This window comes from Trichosurus vulpecula, chromosome 8 (assembly GCF_011100635.1).
Source record: "Trichosurus vulpecula isolate mTriVul1 chromosome 8, mTriVul1.pri, whole genome shotgun sequence".
Lineage (NCBI taxonomy): Eukaryota > Metazoa > Chordata > Mammalia > Diprotodontia > Phalangeridae > Trichosurus > Trichosurus vulpecula.
Window position 1 is genome coordinate 198,042,341 of NC_050580.1, and position 20,144 is coordinate 198,062,484.

The 20,144-nt window shown below is 44.0% G+C and overlaps 2 protein-coding genes across 3 annotated transcripts in view; one reads left to right on the forward strand and one right to left on the reverse strand.

The window, feature by feature from the left end:
• Window positions 1-1,478: 1,478 nt before the first annotated feature.
• ZSCAN29 (zinc finger and SCAN domain containing 29) lies at window positions 1,479-14,981 on the reverse strand. Of its 2 annotated transcripts, XM_036735523.1 has the most exons (6): window positions 14,894-14,981; window positions 13,464-13,895; window positions 12,837-13,041; window positions 9,601-10,305; window positions 6,681-7,181; window positions 1,479-5,132 (listed from the first exon to the last, which is right to left on the reverse strand). In XM_036735523.1, exons 2-6 carry the CDS (start codon window positions 13,776-13,778, stop codon window positions 4,264-4,266), a joined length of 2,595 nt encoding a protein of 864 aa, XP_036591418.1. In that variant the 5' UTR covers window positions 13,779-13,895; window positions 14,894-14,981; the 3' UTR covers window positions 1,479-4,263. The 2 variants fall into 2 exon arrangements, with proteins under 2 accessions (XP_036591418.1, XP_036591419.1); XM_036735524.1 differs by lacking the exons at window positions 12,837-13,041; window positions 13,464-13,895; window positions 14,894-14,981 and adding an exon at window positions 12,769-12,801.
• Window positions 14,982-15,095: 114 nt separating this feature from the next.
• Window positions 15,096-20,144, forward strand: part of TUBGCP4 (tubulin gamma complex associated protein 4) — a 30,943-nt gene continuing 25,894 nt past the window's right edge. The window contains exon 1 of the mRNA XM_036735991.1: window positions 15,096-15,371. Within this exon, the coding sequence (XP_036591886.1) occupies window positions 15,294-15,371 (78 nt within the window). The 5' untranslated portion in view covers window positions 15,096-15,293. The remainder of the gene's footprint in view (window positions 15,372-20,144) is intronic.

Consider the following 20,144-nt stretch of genomic DNA (forward strand, 5'->3'; position numbering starts at 1 on the left):
AGAGTTGTCTGTGTAGAGAACTGTTCTGGTGTCATATTGGTCTGTCTAGCCCATCCTGTAGAGCTAGTGTAATGCTTCCAACTCCTGTAGTCTTGAAAATGTTGTTCTATTTCTCAAACAGACTTGTGGGGAAATTGGGAAGAGTGGAAGTAAATCAGAAACCATCATGTGGAGTTTTACTTTGTGGTTTACTAATGTGTTTGTGAGGTTTGGGCTATTTCACTGTGTATATGTACCTCTCTCTCCTTGCGTAGGAAAAAAAAAAAAACCCTAGTTCATGTTATCCTTTAACAATCTAAAGGATTTTTTTGGTGGGGAGGGGTAAAAGCAAGGGTTATGGTAAAGTTTAGGTATAATCTATAAATTATTGATACTTCCCTTCCCCTCCAAGCACAGATAATCCGGACTTCACTTAGGAATCTTCAAGGGAATGGCTTGAGATTGGCTTGTAGTAGAGTATTTCCACAAGTCAGAAAGCATGTTAACCTTGTTACAGGGCTGGCCTTTCAGGGAGACCTGGGTTCAAGTCCTGCTTCTTGATACATATTGGCTTTAAGACTGGGCCAGTCATTCACCCTTAGGGCCCAGGCAACTAAGACTGAGTTACAGATAAATTTTCAGTGCATTACCAGAGAATGTTTCCACAGAAGGCAGTTCCTCACACTAGTGAAATCACAGGTCCAAAATTACACATGCACACAAAAATCTCTCTATACAGAAGAATTTTGAATCAAAGTTCTAAAATATTAAGACTATGAGACAGAAAAATCCCTGGATATCTGCAGGTTATCAGTGGATGAGAGTTTGGTGTGGATTTTGGAATGGAAAAATTCAGCTGTATGGGGGTGGGGGAGTTTCAGGAGATGGCATTTGTGGTCTTCACAACCTTGTTAGTCCCAAACTGTCACTTCCCTGCATCAGTATCATAATAATTTTTAAAAATTTATTATATGCTTAAGTTCAAATGGCACAGTACTAGTGCTATACAAAATTTAAACAAAGACAGTCCCTGCAAAGAATTTACAATGTAAGGAATAGTAACAGTCAGATACATACAAAGAAAAGTTAAAAGCAACTTTTTAAAATTAAGGTTTGGGTTTTTTGTACTTTAATTTGTTAAAATAACTCTGATGGTATATGGCAAGAAGAGGGAACTCAAAATGAGAGGATAAAAGAGATTGGTAGCAGAATGAAGAGGGAAAAGCCAGAAGTCAGAGAGAGAGAGAGAGACAGACAGACAGACTGAGAGGAGATGGAGAAGTGACCAAGTTTTTGCCAAAGGGAATGATGATTTCTGGCCTTTGTTTGCTGCTACAACCAATTTCCTTCAGAACTTTTTGAACATTATTTAAAAAGGAAGAAATGTATAGGTCCTATACTGCTTGTTCTCCCCCCTTCCCCTTCTCCCCGCCCTCCCCCCTTCCCTTCCCCCCCCCCCCCCCCCGCTAAACATCTCTTTTAGTTTTTATATTCATTGTTGATGTAGAATTAAACAAAGGAGTTGAGAAGGGGCTGAGAGTAGGCTGAGATTTATCCCCATCCAAGCAAGGCATTTTTACTTTTGCCCTATTCCTTCTGTTCGTTGGTTTTTTCTTTTTTTCCAATTACAGGTAAGCATCATTACTACTCCTTGATTTTGAGATACTACGTCTGGCTCTCATAATTATCCTAGGTCTCCAGATCATAAGTACAAAGAGATACCAAACCTAGCAGGCTTGTAATAATGATTTTTCTCAGTTTACAGTAATTCCGCTTGACAAATGCCACATTTCTCCCAAGGACATAATGATTCAGTAGATGGCAGTAAACTAATGACTCCAAGGGAGCCACAAATGCAAGTTGTTACAGTGTTCTCATCCGAATGACAATATAATCAAATATTTCTCTAGCGCTTCCTTTTTGAAGAACTGCAAGCAGGTTGTAGACATTATCTCATTTATTCACATGGCATCCCTGAGAGGCAGCTTAGGGTGTAAACATGATTCTGTTTTACAGACTGGGGAAATGAGGCGGTTTGACTTACACATAAGACAGTAGAGACTAGAATTCATGTCTTTCTGTACTCCGTTCCCATGATCTTTCCACCAGACCAAACATGGATATGCTAAAGACAGTAAACTTATTTTTCTATTATTGATCACACACTCTAACACCATCACAGAGCTTAGCTTTAAGGCAGTTTTAGACTGGTTTTCTTATACCTTTTACTGCTTATTTAACATCTTAGGGGGAGCGTGGCATTCTGATTCCTAATAAAAGTGTGTTCTGGAATCCCAGTATTCCTCCTCCATCAGAACCTTCTAAATCATATAATATTTTTATCTACCAACTCTCTACAATAGTCCACCTCACCTGCTAGTCAATTTTCTGACTCCAACTGTGGGACAATTAACTGAGTGTATTATCTTAATACCAAGTGTGAGGAAGACAGCTGTTCATCTTTCCAGTAAATACTCTCCACCACCCTCCACCTCCTATAATAATTCCTTCCCAACTAATAACGGTCAGGTATCCTCTCACTAAGATATCTTAGAATCAGCTGTATCTCCTGATTTCTTGGCTCAAATAGGATCATTCTTACTCTATACTAGAAGCAGTCCTCCATCCCCAGTGAGATTCCATATAATCGATTTTTGTACCTCTGCTTTGTCTGCTTCTGGCACACCTTCAAATCTCACTTAAAGTCATTTCTTGTCTTCCGCTACACCGTTTTAATGCCCTTCAGTGGTGTCAAGTTCACTTATATTCTGGTTCTAAGGACCCCTGACAAGTGAATCATCCCGTGAATCATCCCTTACCTCCCTATAGCCCAACCAATTCCCTTTGCTATACCCATCCCAGTTTTTAGACCTTTTCCACTCACAGAACTCCACCTTCTTATGGGCTGCTTCCACTTTGAGAATTTTTTCCCTTCTCCTATTCCCTTCAAAAGACTATCTGTTAACTCACTAAATGGAATCAGTACTTCCCAGCACCTTTCCTGACATTGCATTGCAGTGCACCAAACTTGTAATACATAACTTTCTAGTTTTATGTCCTGAACAGTTTAGTATCTGCTGCATACTACGTATGTGCATTTGATTATTATCTGATGTCTATGTCAAAGTTACTTACTTTTAGACTGTAGGCTCCCAGAGGATAAGGGCCAAATCTGTTTATCTCATTTTGTATCTAGCCCACCACAATATTACGCACACTAGGGCAGTTAATGCTATTTGATAAGCAGCAGTAAACACACTTATTCTTAAGTATTCCATATCCCATGTATATATTTTTTTAAAACACTGAATACAGATTGGTAACCCCACCAACCTGGTAAAGATAATTTATCTTTAATCAGGCTTGAGGGCTGTTGGCACTGGTGGACTCTGTTCTCAGTAAATAGTAACACAGTAAATGTCTTCTGCTTATTTGTCAAGAAGTATTTAGCACCCACAGGGTGCATAATACTGTACTAGTTGAATTGAATACCAGGGACATGGAACATCCCTATTGATGCCCCATTCTACCCACTCTCTGTCCAGCTGCCTTGCTCTTTGGGGCTACAAGGGACAATTGAAATACAGATGAGATGGGATAGAAGGGAAGTAGGAATACTATAAGTACAGGAATTCTTTCTACTCAGAACCATCTGAGGGTTGAAGGAAACTAAGGAATAGCCATCCAGGGCTGACACTGCAAATTTACACAAAGTTTGTAACAGCTTCCCCATAAACGACACCTAGATTCTTAACAAGACAATTTGTAAGACATGACCAAGGGGCACACTAAACTTGTCTTCATTAGGGGTACATTCTAAGTACAGGTTTACATGAACAAGAGTCATTCCACTCCTTTCAGTATTTCCCTTGTTTTGTGAGAGGGCGCGGGGGGGAAACCTGGAATCATGAGATTAAATCCGTAACGTCTTTACCCTGCGATGCTGCTGAAATGTTTCCAGTCAGAAATGTAGCAAGATGGTAAGATGAGCAACAGCAGGGATAACTTTTAACTCACAGGATCCTCTCCTTTTATTGAAGGAATGACATAGGCACTGAGAGGGGGCAAGGAACTTGGTCAGGTCAGAAGCAGAGCTAGGGTGGAATGTAGACCTTCTGACCTTTGTTCCTTATATCTTATTGCCTTGGCATTGTGGAGACTATGGTAAGGAGCACCACAGTGGGGTAAATCCTAAGCCAGGTGGGCACTGAAGTTGGGATCTCTATTAGGAGATGCTTTCCCAAGTAATACATCTATAACGGCTCTTTACATATTGTCAGGTTTTTACTTAGGTTCCGACTGTGATAGAAGCTTTTCTCTCGTGTGGATTTCTCGGTGTTTATTAAGGGCTGAACTTTTGCTGAAACATTTCCCACATTCATGACATCCATAGGGTTTCTCTCCTGTGTGGGTTCTGTGGTGTGCCCTTAAGTCAGAGCTTTTACTGAAGCTTTTCCCGCAATCAGGACACACATGAGGTCTTTCACCTGTGTGGATTCGCCTGTGTGCACTAAAGTGAGAACTGTTATTGAAACTTTTACCACACTCTTCACATTGATAGGGTTTTTCTCCAGTGTGGGTTCTCTGATGTATGATAAGGCTCGAACTCTGATTGAATCGTTTCCCACACTCGCCACACTGATAGGGTTTCTCTCCTGTGTGAATCCTCCTATGAGTGATGAAGTTTGAACTATCACGGAAACTTTTCCCACAGTCAAGACATTTATAAGGCTTTTCACCAGTGTGTATCCTCCGATGTCTAATGAGGCGTGCACTTCGACTGAAACTTTTCCCACAGTCTCCACATTTATATGGATTCTCTATCTGGTGGGGTATCTGATGCATGAGAAGGTGTGAATTTGGACCAAAACTTTTCCCATATCTAAGATATTTATAGGGTCTCTCTCCCAAGTAAGGTTTTTGATGACTTAGGATTTTTCCTAAACCCCTTTCTGGTGTCAGTTTTCCTCTTTTTTCCACTGGGGACTTTGCCCATTGCCTTCCTGTCCTGCAATCACTGTCATCGTCTTTTCCCTGATTAAAACGATGGGTAATTTTCCTTTCAGACCTTGCAAGTAATGTCCTGTGCAGTTCTACTTCCTCAGAAATATCCCGTTTTGCATTCTGCTTGTTCTCAAATCCAGCCTCAAAACCTGAAAGAATGAATAGAATTCCAGAAGTCATCCATTTCCTCAGTTCTTCAAGTCATAGTATAAGAAAACCAGGAAGAAGCAAAAGTTAAAATTAAATTAACAAAATTAATTTAGGAGCTGGCTCTCCCAACTGCATTTCAACTTACATAGGAATTAGAATTTTTCTTTTAGGGAAATTCTTATTGGCTTCTCATTGTACTATTTTGTAGGGTTGGGGGTAGAGGGCATTCTAAAAACTTGAAATCTATAACTTTTTACTGTAATAAGGCAATCTCACTAGGTTTGGGAATAGCAGTAACTGTTGGGGAAATGTCAATTGTGGCCAGAAACACAGAGCCTCCCTGATTCTGACTTTTGTTTAGTACCAGACCTTCCACAGAAGCTCAATATCTGATGATCACAATTCCCCAAACCTTCTCTCTGCCCAGGTACATTCTTCCTGTGTCCAGAAAGAGGTACATAGTTTCCTTTTCCTTGAGGTGGTAATTAATGGCATGCTAGGAACAAGGAGGGTATAGCAGAATAGTCAGAAATTCATATATTCTAATTCAACTTAAACAACATGATTAAGTACCTACTACATACATTGAACTAGAAATACATAAAAAAGCACCATAACCTCTGTCCTCAAGGAGTCTATAATCTAATAAAGGGCATCCTAAGAGTGAAACTAAAAAAAAAAACAACAAACTTAAATTTAGGGGGGGAATCACATAAGTGTTTAAAAGTCACCCAGGCGTTCTGCTAATCAGCTTTTTAGAACACGTCAAAGTGGGAGAAAGATTAGTGGCCAGAATGCTCTAGGTTCACACTGTGGAAACTCAACTCAGTTCTTAGCACTGTTCATAGATAGAATGTACAAAACTATTCAAGCATCTTGTACAGAACATCCCAATGTCTAGACTCTTAACAGTTTTGCAGCTGGAATGCTCCATCCTGGGATGCTTAACTAATAAAGGTTTGTCTAGTTCTGACCAGATTAATGGTTTGTGCTAAGTTTAAGCATAACCTAGCCCCTACTTTTTTGATCTTCCCAATCATGGGGGAGGTTCCAGAGACTATATGTAAATATTACACTCAGAATCTCCTTAAATCTCCCTAGAACAGAAGGTGGGTGCAAGGCAGGGAAGGACAACAAGCTTTAGGTAAGTAAATGAGACTGACAGCATGGGAAACTGAGTCAAGCTGACGGAAGAAGAAAACATACTTAGATGACAATGAACTTTAAAAATCATCTTCATGCTAGGACATACACCTGAGATGAAGAAACATGACATCCATGATGAGATATCAGAGACTCCTTTCATTGTCTTGCACAGAGGTGAAGACAGATTAAAGAACTCGGCTACTATTTCCCAGCCTACAGCTTTTTGGTTCTGATTATTTTAAAAGATTAGAACCTGAGTTAAGAGTGAAAGTGTTCACAAACTAAGTCAGAAGAACTGGGAGTAGAACCCAAGTCTCTTGGAACCTAGCTTGGTGTTTTTTCCTCTACATCATAATTGCCTTTTCTGTACATCCAGGCCCCAAGAATAAAGTTTATCTTACCCCTTGGGCTTTGGAACAGGACTGGAGCACCAGGGCTCCTAGAACTCTGAGGTGTCTCCTCAGCGCCCACTTCTTCACCCTCAGAGTCTTCGGCTGTGGCTGAGGCCTCCTCAGCTGCCTCTTCCTGCTGCCAGCCCTCCTGGTCTTGCTCTTCTGTTTCACCATCACTGGTCCCTGAAACAGGGCGAGGTGCTGCTTCCTCCTCCAGATCATCACTAGGTGGGGCAGCAGCCCGAGCACTCACCAAGGCATCCATCTCCTCAAAGAAGGGGCAGGTTTCAGGGGCATGGCCACTCTTGACTTTCCGATAGCTGGTTTGAAGGCTTTTAAATTTAGTCCGACACTGTTCTGGTGTCCTAAGGAAACCATATTCCCATAATCGCTCAGCCACTGCCCCATATAATTGGCTGTTACGATGACAGTTCCGGAGTGCTTCATAAAACTGAGTCTCACTGAGAATTGCAAGATAAGTCTTGGTTTCTTCATAGCCCCAGTGTACACCTGCCACCCGAAGAGAAAGTTCAGTGTTCTAAGACACTTACCTTTGCCACCTCAGTTTCCCAACTCTACTATTTGCTTCCTCAGATGTCATCTGGGGTCGGACTTTAAATGGGTTGCTTAAAAAGGATTTTGGTTTTTTTTGGTATGCTACAAAATTTGATAAATCAGATTATCTCACTCCCTTGCTAGGGCTGAATTCTGTAGTAATTGAGCAGAAACTGTTCTTTTAGTTTGCTTGTCCATATACAAAGGGCTTTCCTAACCAAGCCATTGACACCAACTCTTCTTTTGTACATGGCACAATCATAGCCTATTATATTACCCTAGATTCTTCTGACAATCTCTCTTAGGAATTTGATTCTAAATAGAAAGTGACTGACTGGTTAGGGGCAGACTCAAATTCCTGTTAGCCATGGTGGGCCTCTATGCACTACTCTAGCCCTCATCCTCTTTTCTACTACCCTCATCATTATCTCCTGGTTTTATTTCCAAAGGAGGGCTCAGACCACTAAAACACTGCTTCTGCCAATGCTTCAAGGAACAGGACAACCACTTTGCCTTTAAATCCCAGCACTGGAGCCCTTCAAATAACTACCATTCTGGGACACTAAACTGTGTATGCCTTCCCCAATGGGGACTTAGCATGATCCCTAACAGACACATTATAACCTTGCCTCTTCTCCTTGGGAACACTTTATTCACAGGAACTTGGCAAGGATAACAGATCGTATGAGTAAGATTTCTTTTGGTTAGGGATTACTTATACTGCAGATCCAACTTCTAAGGTGCCAGGGCAGACAGGAAGGCATGAAAATACTGATAATCTGTGTTCTGAAGGCATCTAGGGTGGAAGTGGAAACATAGGGACTCTTCCTCCAGAATGAGAACAAAATTAGGGAAGCCTAATCACTCTGCTTCCTCCTTGCCAAACTTCTCAAGTTTTCATCGGCCTCTCCAAAAAAAAAGAAGAGGCAATAGCCTTATGGCTGGGATGAGGGGGTAGAATTAAAGAGCTTGATGGCAGATGAAAAGGAATCTTGACTAAGGAGGTTAAAGAAAAATCTACCCCTTTGGTAATTCAGACCTCCATATGTGGAATAATCTGAATTTTGAGCTACTACAATCGCCCCTCTCCCATTTGCTGGTAAAAACAGAAGGGAAACAGAACAGTGTGTTGGGGGAATAGAAGAAAAGAAAAAGTTAAAATCAATAAAGTAGAGGAGAAAGAGCAAAAAAGAGAATGATGGGGGAGAAGAGGAGACCAAAAAAGAAAGTTGTAAGGATAAGAGGGATTAAGGTTTAAGGCAAAGAAAATTGTCACAATCATGAAACTTTAGAGATGGAAGGAGCCTTAATCATTTATTCCAAGTGATTTAACAGTTAGGTGCTACAATGGACAGACCACTGAACTTAAGAGTCAGGAAGCTCCATGTTCAAATCCCATTTCAGATACCTACTAGGTGTGTGACCGTGGGCGTCTCATTTAACCTCTGCCTCAGTTTCCTCGTCTGTAACATGGGAGTAATAATAGCATCTACCTCCCAGGATTGTGAGGGTAAGTGATGTATTTGTGATAGCACTTTGCAAATTTTAAAATGCTATATAAATGCTTGCTATTACTATAACTGAATAAAACGATGACAAGAAAGGTTAAGTCACCTGCCTAAAGTTGCCTACCTAGTGGTGACAGCTGGGGCTAGAATCTCGGTTTCCTAACTCCTCATCCATTAGTTCTTTCCTTTACACCATTCTGTTCCAAACAAGTACAGCACAGCAAAGGAAAACAATATAATGAAAAGGAGGTGGGGGGAGTTGAGGAGAAAATAGAAAAAAACTGTAAAGAAAAAATTAAGAAAAGAAATACAGGAATAACAAATATAGAAACAGCCTAACATTGGATGAAAGCCTAGCCTTGGAGGCAGAGGAGTCTGCCTGCCTCTGAGACATATTGGCTATGTGAGCCCAGACAAGTCACTTAAACTCTCATTGCTCCCAGGAAACTAAGCAGCAAACTAGCTGATAGGCATTGGTGTAATTTCCATGTGGGAGTTCTCCACATCAGTGAAATCGTAGGTTTGTATTCCCTCTCCCTGCCACTCCCCCTGCCAAAAAACAAATAATGAAACAGAAGAGGAAAGGTCATTTTGGCAGTCATAATCCTAGTAATGCAGGGTTATAAGGACATTCATTTACTACTCTGAACCACAATTCTTTCACCCCAAAACTCTTAGGAAAGCTATGTATATTTTCATCAATCCCTCTCCCACAGAGAGTGAAACAGACACAAAGCAGAGAAATAACAGTCACGGTAAAAAGCAAGGAACTGAATTTGCATTTCTTAACTCCTAGCATAGACCTATTTCCTACAGAAATTGTCTTAATTTCAATACCAGGACCCCAAGAAGAAAGAGAATCTTACCACTTGGGCTTCGGAACAGGACTGGGGCACTGGGGCTCCCAGGCTCCTGGGGGGCTGTTTCAATACTCATTTCATCACCATCAGAATCTTCAGCCACAGCCTCTTCAGCTGCTTCCTCTTGCTGCCAGCCTCCCTGCTCTCGCTCTTCCGTTTCAGCATCACTGGCCCCCAGGCTGGGCTGAGGGGCTGCCTCCTCCTCCAGGCCATTGCTGGGTAGAGCAATGACTCGGGCACTCATCAAGGCTTCCATCTCTTCAAAGAAGGGACAGGTCTCGGGTGGATGGCCACTCTTGACTTTACGGTAACTTTTCTGGAGGCCTTTAAATTTGGTCCGACATTGTTCGAGTGTCCGGAGAAAGCCATATTCCCGCAGTCGCTCAGCAACAGCTCCATATACTTGGCTATTACGGTGGCAGTTCCGGAGGGCTTCATAAAACTCAGTCTGACTTAAAATTGCAAGTAGAGTCCTGGTTTCTTCATACCCCCAGTGCACACCAGCTACCTTTTCATCTTCAAAGCCCCACTGTTCCTGGTCTCCCCAGTTTTTTCTTTCCCTCCTTGATGGCATAAAATCAGAATGCATTCGTTTGTCACCTGTGTGACTGCCTCTTGAGATTTCCCTCTCCTTGGAGCCCAGAAGATCTGGGACCCACGGTTCTCCTCGCTCCATCCCAGAAACCATACCAGATTTGGGAAAAGTAAATCCTGCTCATAGGGAAGCAAACAAAGGATATCATGGTTTGTGCTGATCATAGAAAACCCTAGGCTCAACACCACCTTCTTTATCTACTAAGTATAGGGAAAGCTTTAAGAAAAATATCCAGAGACATCCTGAAAGGGTGCAGGGATTGAGATTTAAAAAAAAAAATTAAGCATCTGACACTTCAAAGAATAGCCGGATTTTGTTTTGAGGGGGACAGATGACACTATGGCAAGGATGAAGAGTGGAGAGGCTCATATTAGCCTACTGGAGCCTATCCTTATGCCTCCTTAACTCTCAAACTTGGGACTCTTGACCATCTATCATAGCTTCTATGCACTGACTGCCATCCAACACTGATAGAAATGGTTAGTTCCAATCTAACTGGAATCTAGTTCCAATCAATGTCAGTTGATTAGACTCCCTTCAACTCAATGAGAATTACCCTGAATGTAGTTTTCTAACTAGATGTGAAAACCAATCTAGTGTGGTGGTTTTTACATCTGGTTAGAAAACTATATTCAGAGTAATTCTCATTGGGTTGAAGGGAGTGTATATCAACTGACATTCTTAGGGTCATCTTCAACTTACCCATGTCTTCCCTTTCATCTCTCTATCTAGTCAATCACCAAATTTTGTATATTTTGAAATGTCTCTCATGTCTGTCCTTTCCTATTTCTACTGTCACTAGCTTAGACTAACCAGGGGTGAGGGGCCTGGAGCCTCAAGGCCACATGTGGCCCTTGATAAAAGGATTTATTCTGTGAAGTTTGGATTCAGTCAGAGGGCTGCACTTGAGGGCCTAGAGGGTCATATGTGGCCTCCAGGCCCCAGGTTCCCCACCCCTGGTAAGCCTTCATTAGCTCACACCTGGATTATAGCAACAGCCACTTAGCCTCCCAGACTTGAGGCTCTGCCCTACTCCAATCCATTCTTTATACTGCTGCCAGACTAATCTTCCTTAAACACTGTTTCCATGTCACTCCCTTGTTAAAATCTTCACTGGCTCCTACTGTGGGAAATACTAACTCCTTTGCTTGCTTCTTAAGGTCCTCTATATTATGCAGCCACACACCAATCCAATCTATTTTTCCACTATCCAATATTCCTTCTCCAGTTAGAACAATTTGATCTCCTTCCTGTCCCAGGAACACAGCATGATCTTTCTTGCCTCTCTTTCTTCTCTCTTATTGTTCCTCTCACCTGAAATGTCTTCCATTTTTCCTTTCTGCCTAGTTTTAATTATCCTTAAAACCCTACCTCTTCCAACAAAACTTCTCCTTTCTTTTCTAGCTTATCTTCCTTCTCTGAACCATACAATTTAACACCTTCTATTTGTTTTGTATTGTTTGCTACTGTTTGATATAACCTATCTTTGTTGTTCAACTAAAACACAAGCTCCTTGAGAGCAAGTACTGTTTCATACCCTTTGTATTTTCACAGTGACTCACCCAACACAAAAGCCCATAGCAGATGGCCAAATTATTCAGTTTTTTTTTTTTGGAGTGGGGAAGGCAGGGCAATTGGGGTTAAGTGACTTGCCCAAGGTCACACAGCTACTAAGTGTGTCAAGTGTCTGAGGCCAGATTTGAATTCAGGTCCTCCTAACTCCAGGGCCGGTGCTCTACTCACTGCACTACCTAGCTGCCCCCCAATTTAATTCTGTAGTGCTACAAGTAAACCAAAACGCTATTTCATATTTTCATCCATGTCTTAAATGACCAAGGAACATCAATTTTAAGCCTACAAATGATACCAAGTTGGTTGTTGCTGGAAAACAACTGCTAACAACCTGTAAGAAAGAATGAGATGCTGAAATAGCCTTAAGCTGGAGAGGTGATTAAAAATAAACAGAATATAGTTCAATAGAGTACAAGGAAGAAAAACAAGTTATACAAATTCAAAGGTAAGGAATAACCAGCTAGGCACAAGGGCAACAACCAAAAAAATAGAAGCAGCATGAAAATTTACCAGGTGATAGAAATTATTACAGAGGCACAACAATGGGAATTATGTAGGAGAATGAATACAACATGTAAGAACTTTAGGGCCTTCTGCCAAACCTGTGCTTGTCAGACCCTCAATAGACTATGTTCAGTTCTGGGCTTCACAAACTAAGAGTGGAAAACTTGAACCAGTTCCAGAGGAAAGTAGCAAAAATAAAGATTGAGGGAAATGAAAACCTTGAGGAAAAATTCAACTTAGAGGGGAAAACGAAAAGGGACATGTCTAAAAAACATAAAAGGATTACTGTATTGTTAATGGTGAACTAATAGCATTTTTACACAGATGAAACAAAAGAAAATAAGTTTCTAAACTCTGCAAAAAAGCCTTTGGAAACACTTATGGTAATTTATAAAAACTCCAGTGGGTTAAGTGTAGTAATTCAAGGAGGCAGAAGGGTGAACTTCTGGTGATCTCTAACAGCTACTTAATTCTAAAACTTCCCAAAGTCTCCCTCTCCTCACCCATTCACTGTCAGCTCTCCAACCTAAGGCGTCTTCCTCTTTTCCCTAAATGAACCTGTATTTCTTACCAGTCCTTTGATAAGGTCTGAGCTTTTCTTTTAGGTTAAGTTGTTCCTGTGGTCCTAGTTCTGGGCAACCTGCCCATTCTTTCTTGGCCACAACCTTGGGCTGAGACTCCCTTGTTTCCTGCTGGACACTTAGTAACTCCAGAGGTGATCTCAGAGGTGCCATCTTCTCTGGTCGAACTTCCTGTCCTTTCACAGGGACAGTGACCTAGAAAGAACACCCATTGATTCTCAATGAAAAGCTAGACTGGGATGGGTTTCCAAAGATAAATACTTGAAGTAAATGGAGATCATTCCACAGGGCTGTGATTAGAGAATAAGGGAAGGAACGACACATATTCCCCCAGGCAGCAAAGAGCTTTGGAAGGGGGAGATCAAGATTCCAAACTTAGTAATGGAATTTAAAACAACACCCTCCTTTTATTCATGGCACAAGAAACTGTTGAAACATTCTGGCATTGTAGATGGCGGATTAGTCAAATGCTTGCTCCAGTCTCCTTAAGGAAATGTCACTCGTCTACATGACCAGAAATAATAGGTATCACACAGAGAGACAAAGGACCTTATTTTATCCCCATTTCTACTTTAATTTGGTCCCTCACCCTAGTTTCTGAATTCCCCCCTTCTCACCGGGCACTCTGGTCTTTTGGGTTCTCTCTCCAAATCTTCTACCAGGGTCACAGCTTCCTCTCCACTCTCTGGACAATGCTCCTGTACCCAGGTCTGAATCTCCCCAGGTAGGACTGTCAGGAATTGCTCCAGTACCAGTATCTCTAGTATTTGCTCCTTGGTCCGAACCTCTGGCCTTAACCACCTACAGCACAGTTCCCAGAGTTGGCTGAAAGCTTCACGGGGCCCAGCCACCTCCTGGTAATGGAATTTCCTGAAACGCTGTCGAAAGGTCTCAGAGTTCCCCCCATCCCCTCTCAGAGTGGATTTAGCCATTATTCACAGAATGCAGGTTGACATCAGCTGGAGGTGTGGGAGCCAGGGCTTCTACCTGTCTCCTCTCTATCCTTGGGGAAATCACTGCACCTGGGTCCCTGTAAGAGGAGTTTCTCCCTAGGGCAGAGAGAGGAAAGACAGTGTCAAAAGGATGCACCCATTCATCCAAAGCCTTCATAGAGCTAGCCTGCCAATTTACACACTCTGAAGAAACAAGCTGAATTAGGGAGCATTCTCCTGGGGACAAGAATCCAGGCTTATGAGCCAGTGAGCAACGCTGCCTAGAAGCTGCATTTCCGGTCTGGCTTGTAGGGTAGTCTGAAACAGAGTAAACTGTGTTGTGTCTCCTGTTATTTCCCCCTCCCCCAAGTCCTACTGACTGCACCTCCAATAATACATGGTGGGTCTGAATCATAACGGATGCCTAGCAGACACAGGGACGGAGGAGAAGGGACGATTCCACTGGGGACAGCAGAAAGTCTCCATCGGAGCACCGAGCAGCTGGCCCTCACGGTCCGCCCCCCGCCCCAATCCCGAACCTTTCCCAGAGCCCTCTGCGCCTGCCCCGCCCCCCTAGGCTCCACTTTCTCTCTCCAGGCAACAATCAATAAATGAAAATTTTGTCTTTGTTTTCCTCTCATTTCGGTAACCTCGGTGTCCCGGCTCGTTGCGGGTACATCGGGGGAGGATCGGCCCCGGGAGACCAGGATTTCAGCTCCTGTCCCTTGCCGGGGCTGGGTGGTCCTTGGGGGTCACCCTGAGCTGGGGGTGACAGCTGACGGGGGAACTTCGGAGGGGCGAAGCGCTTCTAGAGGGAGGACAGGATCCTGAGGAAGACACCAGGGGTATCCCGGAGCCTCGGGGAGCCAGGGAGGTCGGGGTTCGGGAGAAGAGGGGGCGCCGGGCGTTCGGCCCCTTTGTCTCGGCTCCCTCCGGCCGGGTCACTCGGCGTTGTTGTCCCGTCCCTTCCAGACGGTCACTCACTGGGCTGAGGGGAGCCTAGGGGCTGCCCTCTCCCGGCCTGCCTCCTGAATCTGTCCGCTGCCCTCCACTCCCGCCTCCTCCTACCGCTCCCCTCCAGCCCAGTCCCATCCCCGCCTCCCGGCGGGCCTCACCCGCTCCCGCTCCGGCCCCGGCCCCTGCTCTCCAGCCTCCCAGTCCAGCTCCCAAACCGGAAGTCCGCGCGGGAGACACCGAGGACTTGAGGGCGCGTGCGCCAAGGCCGCTGCCTGGACTACGTCTCCCAGAGAGCCCAGCGGCCTAGAAGCGAACGATTCGACCAAGCTACGAGAACACTTCCGGGATTCCCCTGGCGGGGAGGAGGAAGCCCTCGCGCTGGCCGGTGCCTTTTTCCCTTCCTCCCGAAGGAATTGTATTTCCCGGCTAGTCGGTTTGACCGGAACTACACTCCCCAGAGGGCCTTGCGCACAGCGGCCCGAGCGGCGCTCCTCCCCGAGGGCCGGGGGAACTCGCGCCCGCGAACGCTGTCTCGGCCGCCCGCTGCCCGTCGTGGGGATGATCCACGAATTGCTCTTGGCTTTGAGCGGGTACCCGGGTGCCATCTTCACCTGGAACAAGCGGAGCGGCCTCCAGGTACGGCTCCTCCTAAAGCGAGCGCTCATTGGAACTCCAGCTGACAAAGCGAGAACTAGGGGCGGAGTTAACGGTGCAAGTGCTTGGGACCGGAGGTGGGGGGGTGGGGTGAGGAGGTCAGAGGGGCGGGACCCTTAGATGGGGGAGCTTGGATGGTCTATGGGGCCTGCGGTACAGGAGAGGAGGGCGGGGCCTGGAAAAGGCGGGAGGGGGGTGCCGAATGGAGGTGGGGAGGGACGGGGCCTTGGCTGCGGAGGAAAGTGCGGGAGAGGAAGGGGTCTAGGCTAGAGGGCTGAGGGGAATGGCAAAGGTCTCGGACACTTACTAGCTGTGTCACTTCACCCTGTTTGCCTCAGTTTCCTCATCTGTAAAATGGGCTGGAAAAGGAAATGGCAAACCACGCCAGTATCTTTGCCAAGAAGACCCCAAGTGGGGTCAGGAAGAGTCAAAGTTGAGCCAACATCTGATTCCAAATCCAGCATTATTTTTTACTGTAACCAACCTTGGAAAAAGCTTAGGCTAATGAAAGGCAAAAATCGTATTCTCAGTCTATAAGAATTAAGAAATGAAACAGAAGCATGTCTATCTTCCCTGAATGGAATTTTAAAGGCATTCGTGGGATCTAAAGATGGAAAAGGACCTTAAAAAGCATCTAGTCCAACTTCTTAAAGAAGGGGAAACTGAGGTCCAGAAAGACATCACGTTCCATGATCTGCACCTCTATGTCATTGAAGCCACATACAGGAATACCCTTAATTCCATTGGCATACACGGGGGTTCCACCTCCACAGTCCCTAACTCTGAAATTCTCCATTCTTTTTGACTGTAACTTGCTATTTTGCCATCTTTCCCTGTGCCTCACGCCTCCTAAACTCAAGCTCACCTTTGACCTAATCTTCAGTCCTTAAAGCCTTCTCTTTGTTCCCCCTAGCCCTCGCTGCTTCCCTCTCCTCCCTTCAAAATCTTGACCCTGTAATAAAGCTATTCACTTTACACTCTCCTCCACCTTTGAATTCTCTGCCCTCTTGTCCTCTCACTACTCATCCCTTTCCGGATCCCAACCCAGGCAGGATTAATTCCAGTATCTTCCTTCTCAGCTCCTGCATGTGTCTTTTCCCCTACCTTATACATCCATGTCTTTTCAATCCTTAAAAAACAAAGTCACTTGACCCAACCATACCCTCAAACTGTCATCCTCCTCTCTCTCTTCGCTTTGACAAACTACTAGAAAAGCTGCCTATGCTCTGCTTGCATTTTTCCTCCTTTCATTCTTCACCCTTTGCAGTCTGTCTTCTGACCTCGTCATTCAAATGAAATTATACTCTTAAAGTTACCAGTGAACTCTTTATTGACAAATCCAGTGGCCTTTTATCAGTTATCCTTTGGGACTTCTCTTCAGTATTTGACATTTTACACACACCCCCACACCCTGGCTCCTGGACACTCTTATCTCTCAGTTTTTGTAAAACTTTGATTCCTTCCTATCCGACTTCTGCATTTGTGTCTGACCACTCCTCAGACCTCTCATCAGTCATATCATGATCCCTAACTGTAGGTATACCTGTGCCCTCTTTCTCTATTCTTTCTCAGTGACCTCATGGGCTTCTATGGGTTTAATTATCATCTATATGCTGATGACATCATTTCTACATATCCACCTTTAGTCTTTCTCCTTCCCTCCATAGACACATCACACACTGCCCATTAGATATTTTAAACCAGATGTTCAATAGGCATTTCAAACTCAACATGTCCAAAAAAAACCTCAGCATCATCCCTAAATCTGCCCTTCCTCCTCCTAACTTCCCAATTCCTATCAAAAGCACCATCATCCCTCCAGTCACCTAGGCTCACAGTCCCAGATCCAGCCTTCAGTCTCTGCGTCTCAACAATTGGTTCTACCTCTCTCACATCCATCTCTTTCTTTCTTTTCACACCCAAACCAGTTTAGTTCAGGCTCTAATTACTTTTCACTTAGGTTATTGCAAAAACTTCCTCTTTAATCCATCCTTCACAGAGTTCTCTTTCTAAAGCACAAATCTGATCATTTCACTTCCTTGCTTGAGAAGCGTTCATAGCTCTCACTTGGCTCAAACTTCTCCATTTGACATTGAACACCCTCACAATCTAACTCCAGAATGATTATACATGACAACCCTTTATGCACTCTGTTCCAGCCAAACTGAGCCCATGAAATTCCCTTTCACGTCTCAGTGCCTGGCACAGACTGTCCCCTCTGCCTGGAGGCCTTCCCTCCCCCCTTATGCTTCTTAAATGCCATCTCCTACATGAGGCCTTCCTCTTCTACCCTCCCTGCCCCCAGCTGCTAGTGCTCCCCTTGAAAAATTATATTGTGTACATTTTGTATTTACTTGCATGCAAATATGTTGCATCTTCCCAGTGGAATACTTAGATCCTTGAGGGCAAGGACTATTTTTCTTTGCCTAGCACAATGCCAAGCCTATAATGAGAACTTAATAAATGCTTGCTGATTGATTATCTACGCCTACTTGCATGCCAATGAATGCTGCTAGAGGAAGTCCTGGCACTGATAATTAGATCTTCCACAGATGGATGTTACCTAATCTTAGCTGGGCATTCACTTGTGCTTGCCTGTTCTCTTCTCTGATTGACTTTCTGTTGTACTTCTCTACCAGCCCTTCCCTGCTCCCTCTAAACAGGAGGTCTCAACTCACACTTCACTAAAAAATCAAGGCTGTCCACCATGAATTTCCTCTTCTCTGTTATACACTTCAAATCATCTCAGTGTTATCCTCTCCTTTACATTAGTCAAGGAGGAAGAGGTGGCCCTTCTCTTCACCAATGCGAAATCCTCTACTTCAGAGGGTCTGTGAACTTGGTTTTTTAATAGTTTGATAACCTTTTCAATAGAATTAGTTCCCTTTGCAATCCTTTGCTTTTTATTTTGTATATTTATAAACTTTATTCTGAAAAGGGGGTCTTTAGGCTTCACCAGACATGATCTGCCAAAGGAGTGTATGACACAGTAAAAATGAAGAGCCCCTGTTCTACTCATACCTTTGATCGCCTCTGCTCCCATCTCCTCTGGGAGCTTGCTCTTTCAGATATCCTCTTGCTCTCCCAAATGTCCAGTTTCTCCCTGTCCACTGGCTCCTTCCCTGATGCCCCACAAACATGCCAGCTGTTTTCTGTTAAACTTCTAGAAAAAGCTGTCTACACTCCTTGCCTCTACTTTCTCATTTTCCTGCTCCCTCTGAACAGGAGGTCTCAACTCACACTTCACTAAAAAATCAGGGCTGACCATCATGAGTTTCCTCCTGCATTCTTGCTTCTGTTCCCACAGTGTGGCTGAAGCTGCTGTCTCTAAGGTTACCAGTGATCTCAGTATTGCTAATTCCAGTGGTCTTTTCTCTGTCCTCATCTTTCTTGACTTCTCTGTAATGATTTGTACTGTTGACTACCTCCCTTTCTGAATACTTTCCTATCTCTTAGTATGTATGACACTGTGCTGTCATACTTCCCTTCCTCCCTACTCTACCCATCCTTCTCAGTCTCTGCAGGATCATCATCCATGGCCCACCTTAAACTGTATGTGTCACGCCCCCATGCTGTGTCCTGGACCCTCTTCTCCTCTCCTTGGACACTTTTACAGTGTTCCCCTCTTGCTCCCATGGACCCAACTATTATCTCTTGGCAGACAATTCTTCACTCCACAATGTAGCCCTCATCTCAGTCCTGAGCTCCAGTGCCACATCTCCACCTGTCTTGACAGCTGAAGCTCTGAGTCATCCTTTGTTCTTCCCGCAATGTTCCATCTATTGCTAAGCCATACCTCTTCTGCCTTCATGACATTTCTCACCTGCATCCCTTTCTCTTCTCTCATGGTAGCTATCCTAGTTCAGGCCCTCATCACCTGCCACCTGGACTATTGTAGTAGTCTCTGATTTGCACTTCCTACCTCAGATCTCTCCCTTTTATCAGTCCATCTTTCTTAGAGCTGCCAAAATAATATCCTTAAAGAATAGGTTTAACTATGCCACTCTTCTGTTCAAGAAGCTTCAGTGGCTCCCTGTTGCCTCTAAAATCAAATTCAAGTTCACCAGCACATGCCGGGAATATTGCAATAACTTTCTAATTGTTCTCCTTGCATCTGGTCTCCCTCTTCTTCAGTCCATCCTCCACAGAGCTGCCAAAGTAGTGTTCTTAAAGCATATGTCTGACCTCATCAATCCCTTGCTCAGGGAGTTTTTAATGGTGACTTATTGGCACTAGAAAAAAATTCAGACTCTTTTTTTTTGGTGGGGGGGGAGGTTGGTGGGGGCAGGGACACCTAAAGCCATTCCCAGTTTGACTCCAGCTTGTTTTTGCACTAGGGTTACACATTACTCTCCTTTATATCCTAAATGTTCCATTCACACTGGATTCTATTTATTCCTGGTAGAGGACACCCCATCTCCTCTCTCTATGCCTTTGCCCAGACTGTGCCCCATGCCTGGGCATTTCATTTTGCCTCTTGGGACCCCTGGCTGTCTTCAAGCTTCAGCTCAGAAGATAAGACCCCTCTTCTCATTTCCCCACTTGTTGATACCCTCCTCCCATTACTTTGTATATTTGCATTTACTTATCTGTGTCCCCCTGTATGATGTAAACTCCTTAAGGGCAGAAGTGGTTGCATTTTTGTCATGGTGTCCATAGTGCCTGTCCCAGAGGTGCTTAGAAAATGATTGTTAAATTAAAGAGCTCAGCCAAGAGGAAGGTGTTGACATTGTTCTTCCTCTTCGTTCTTGAATT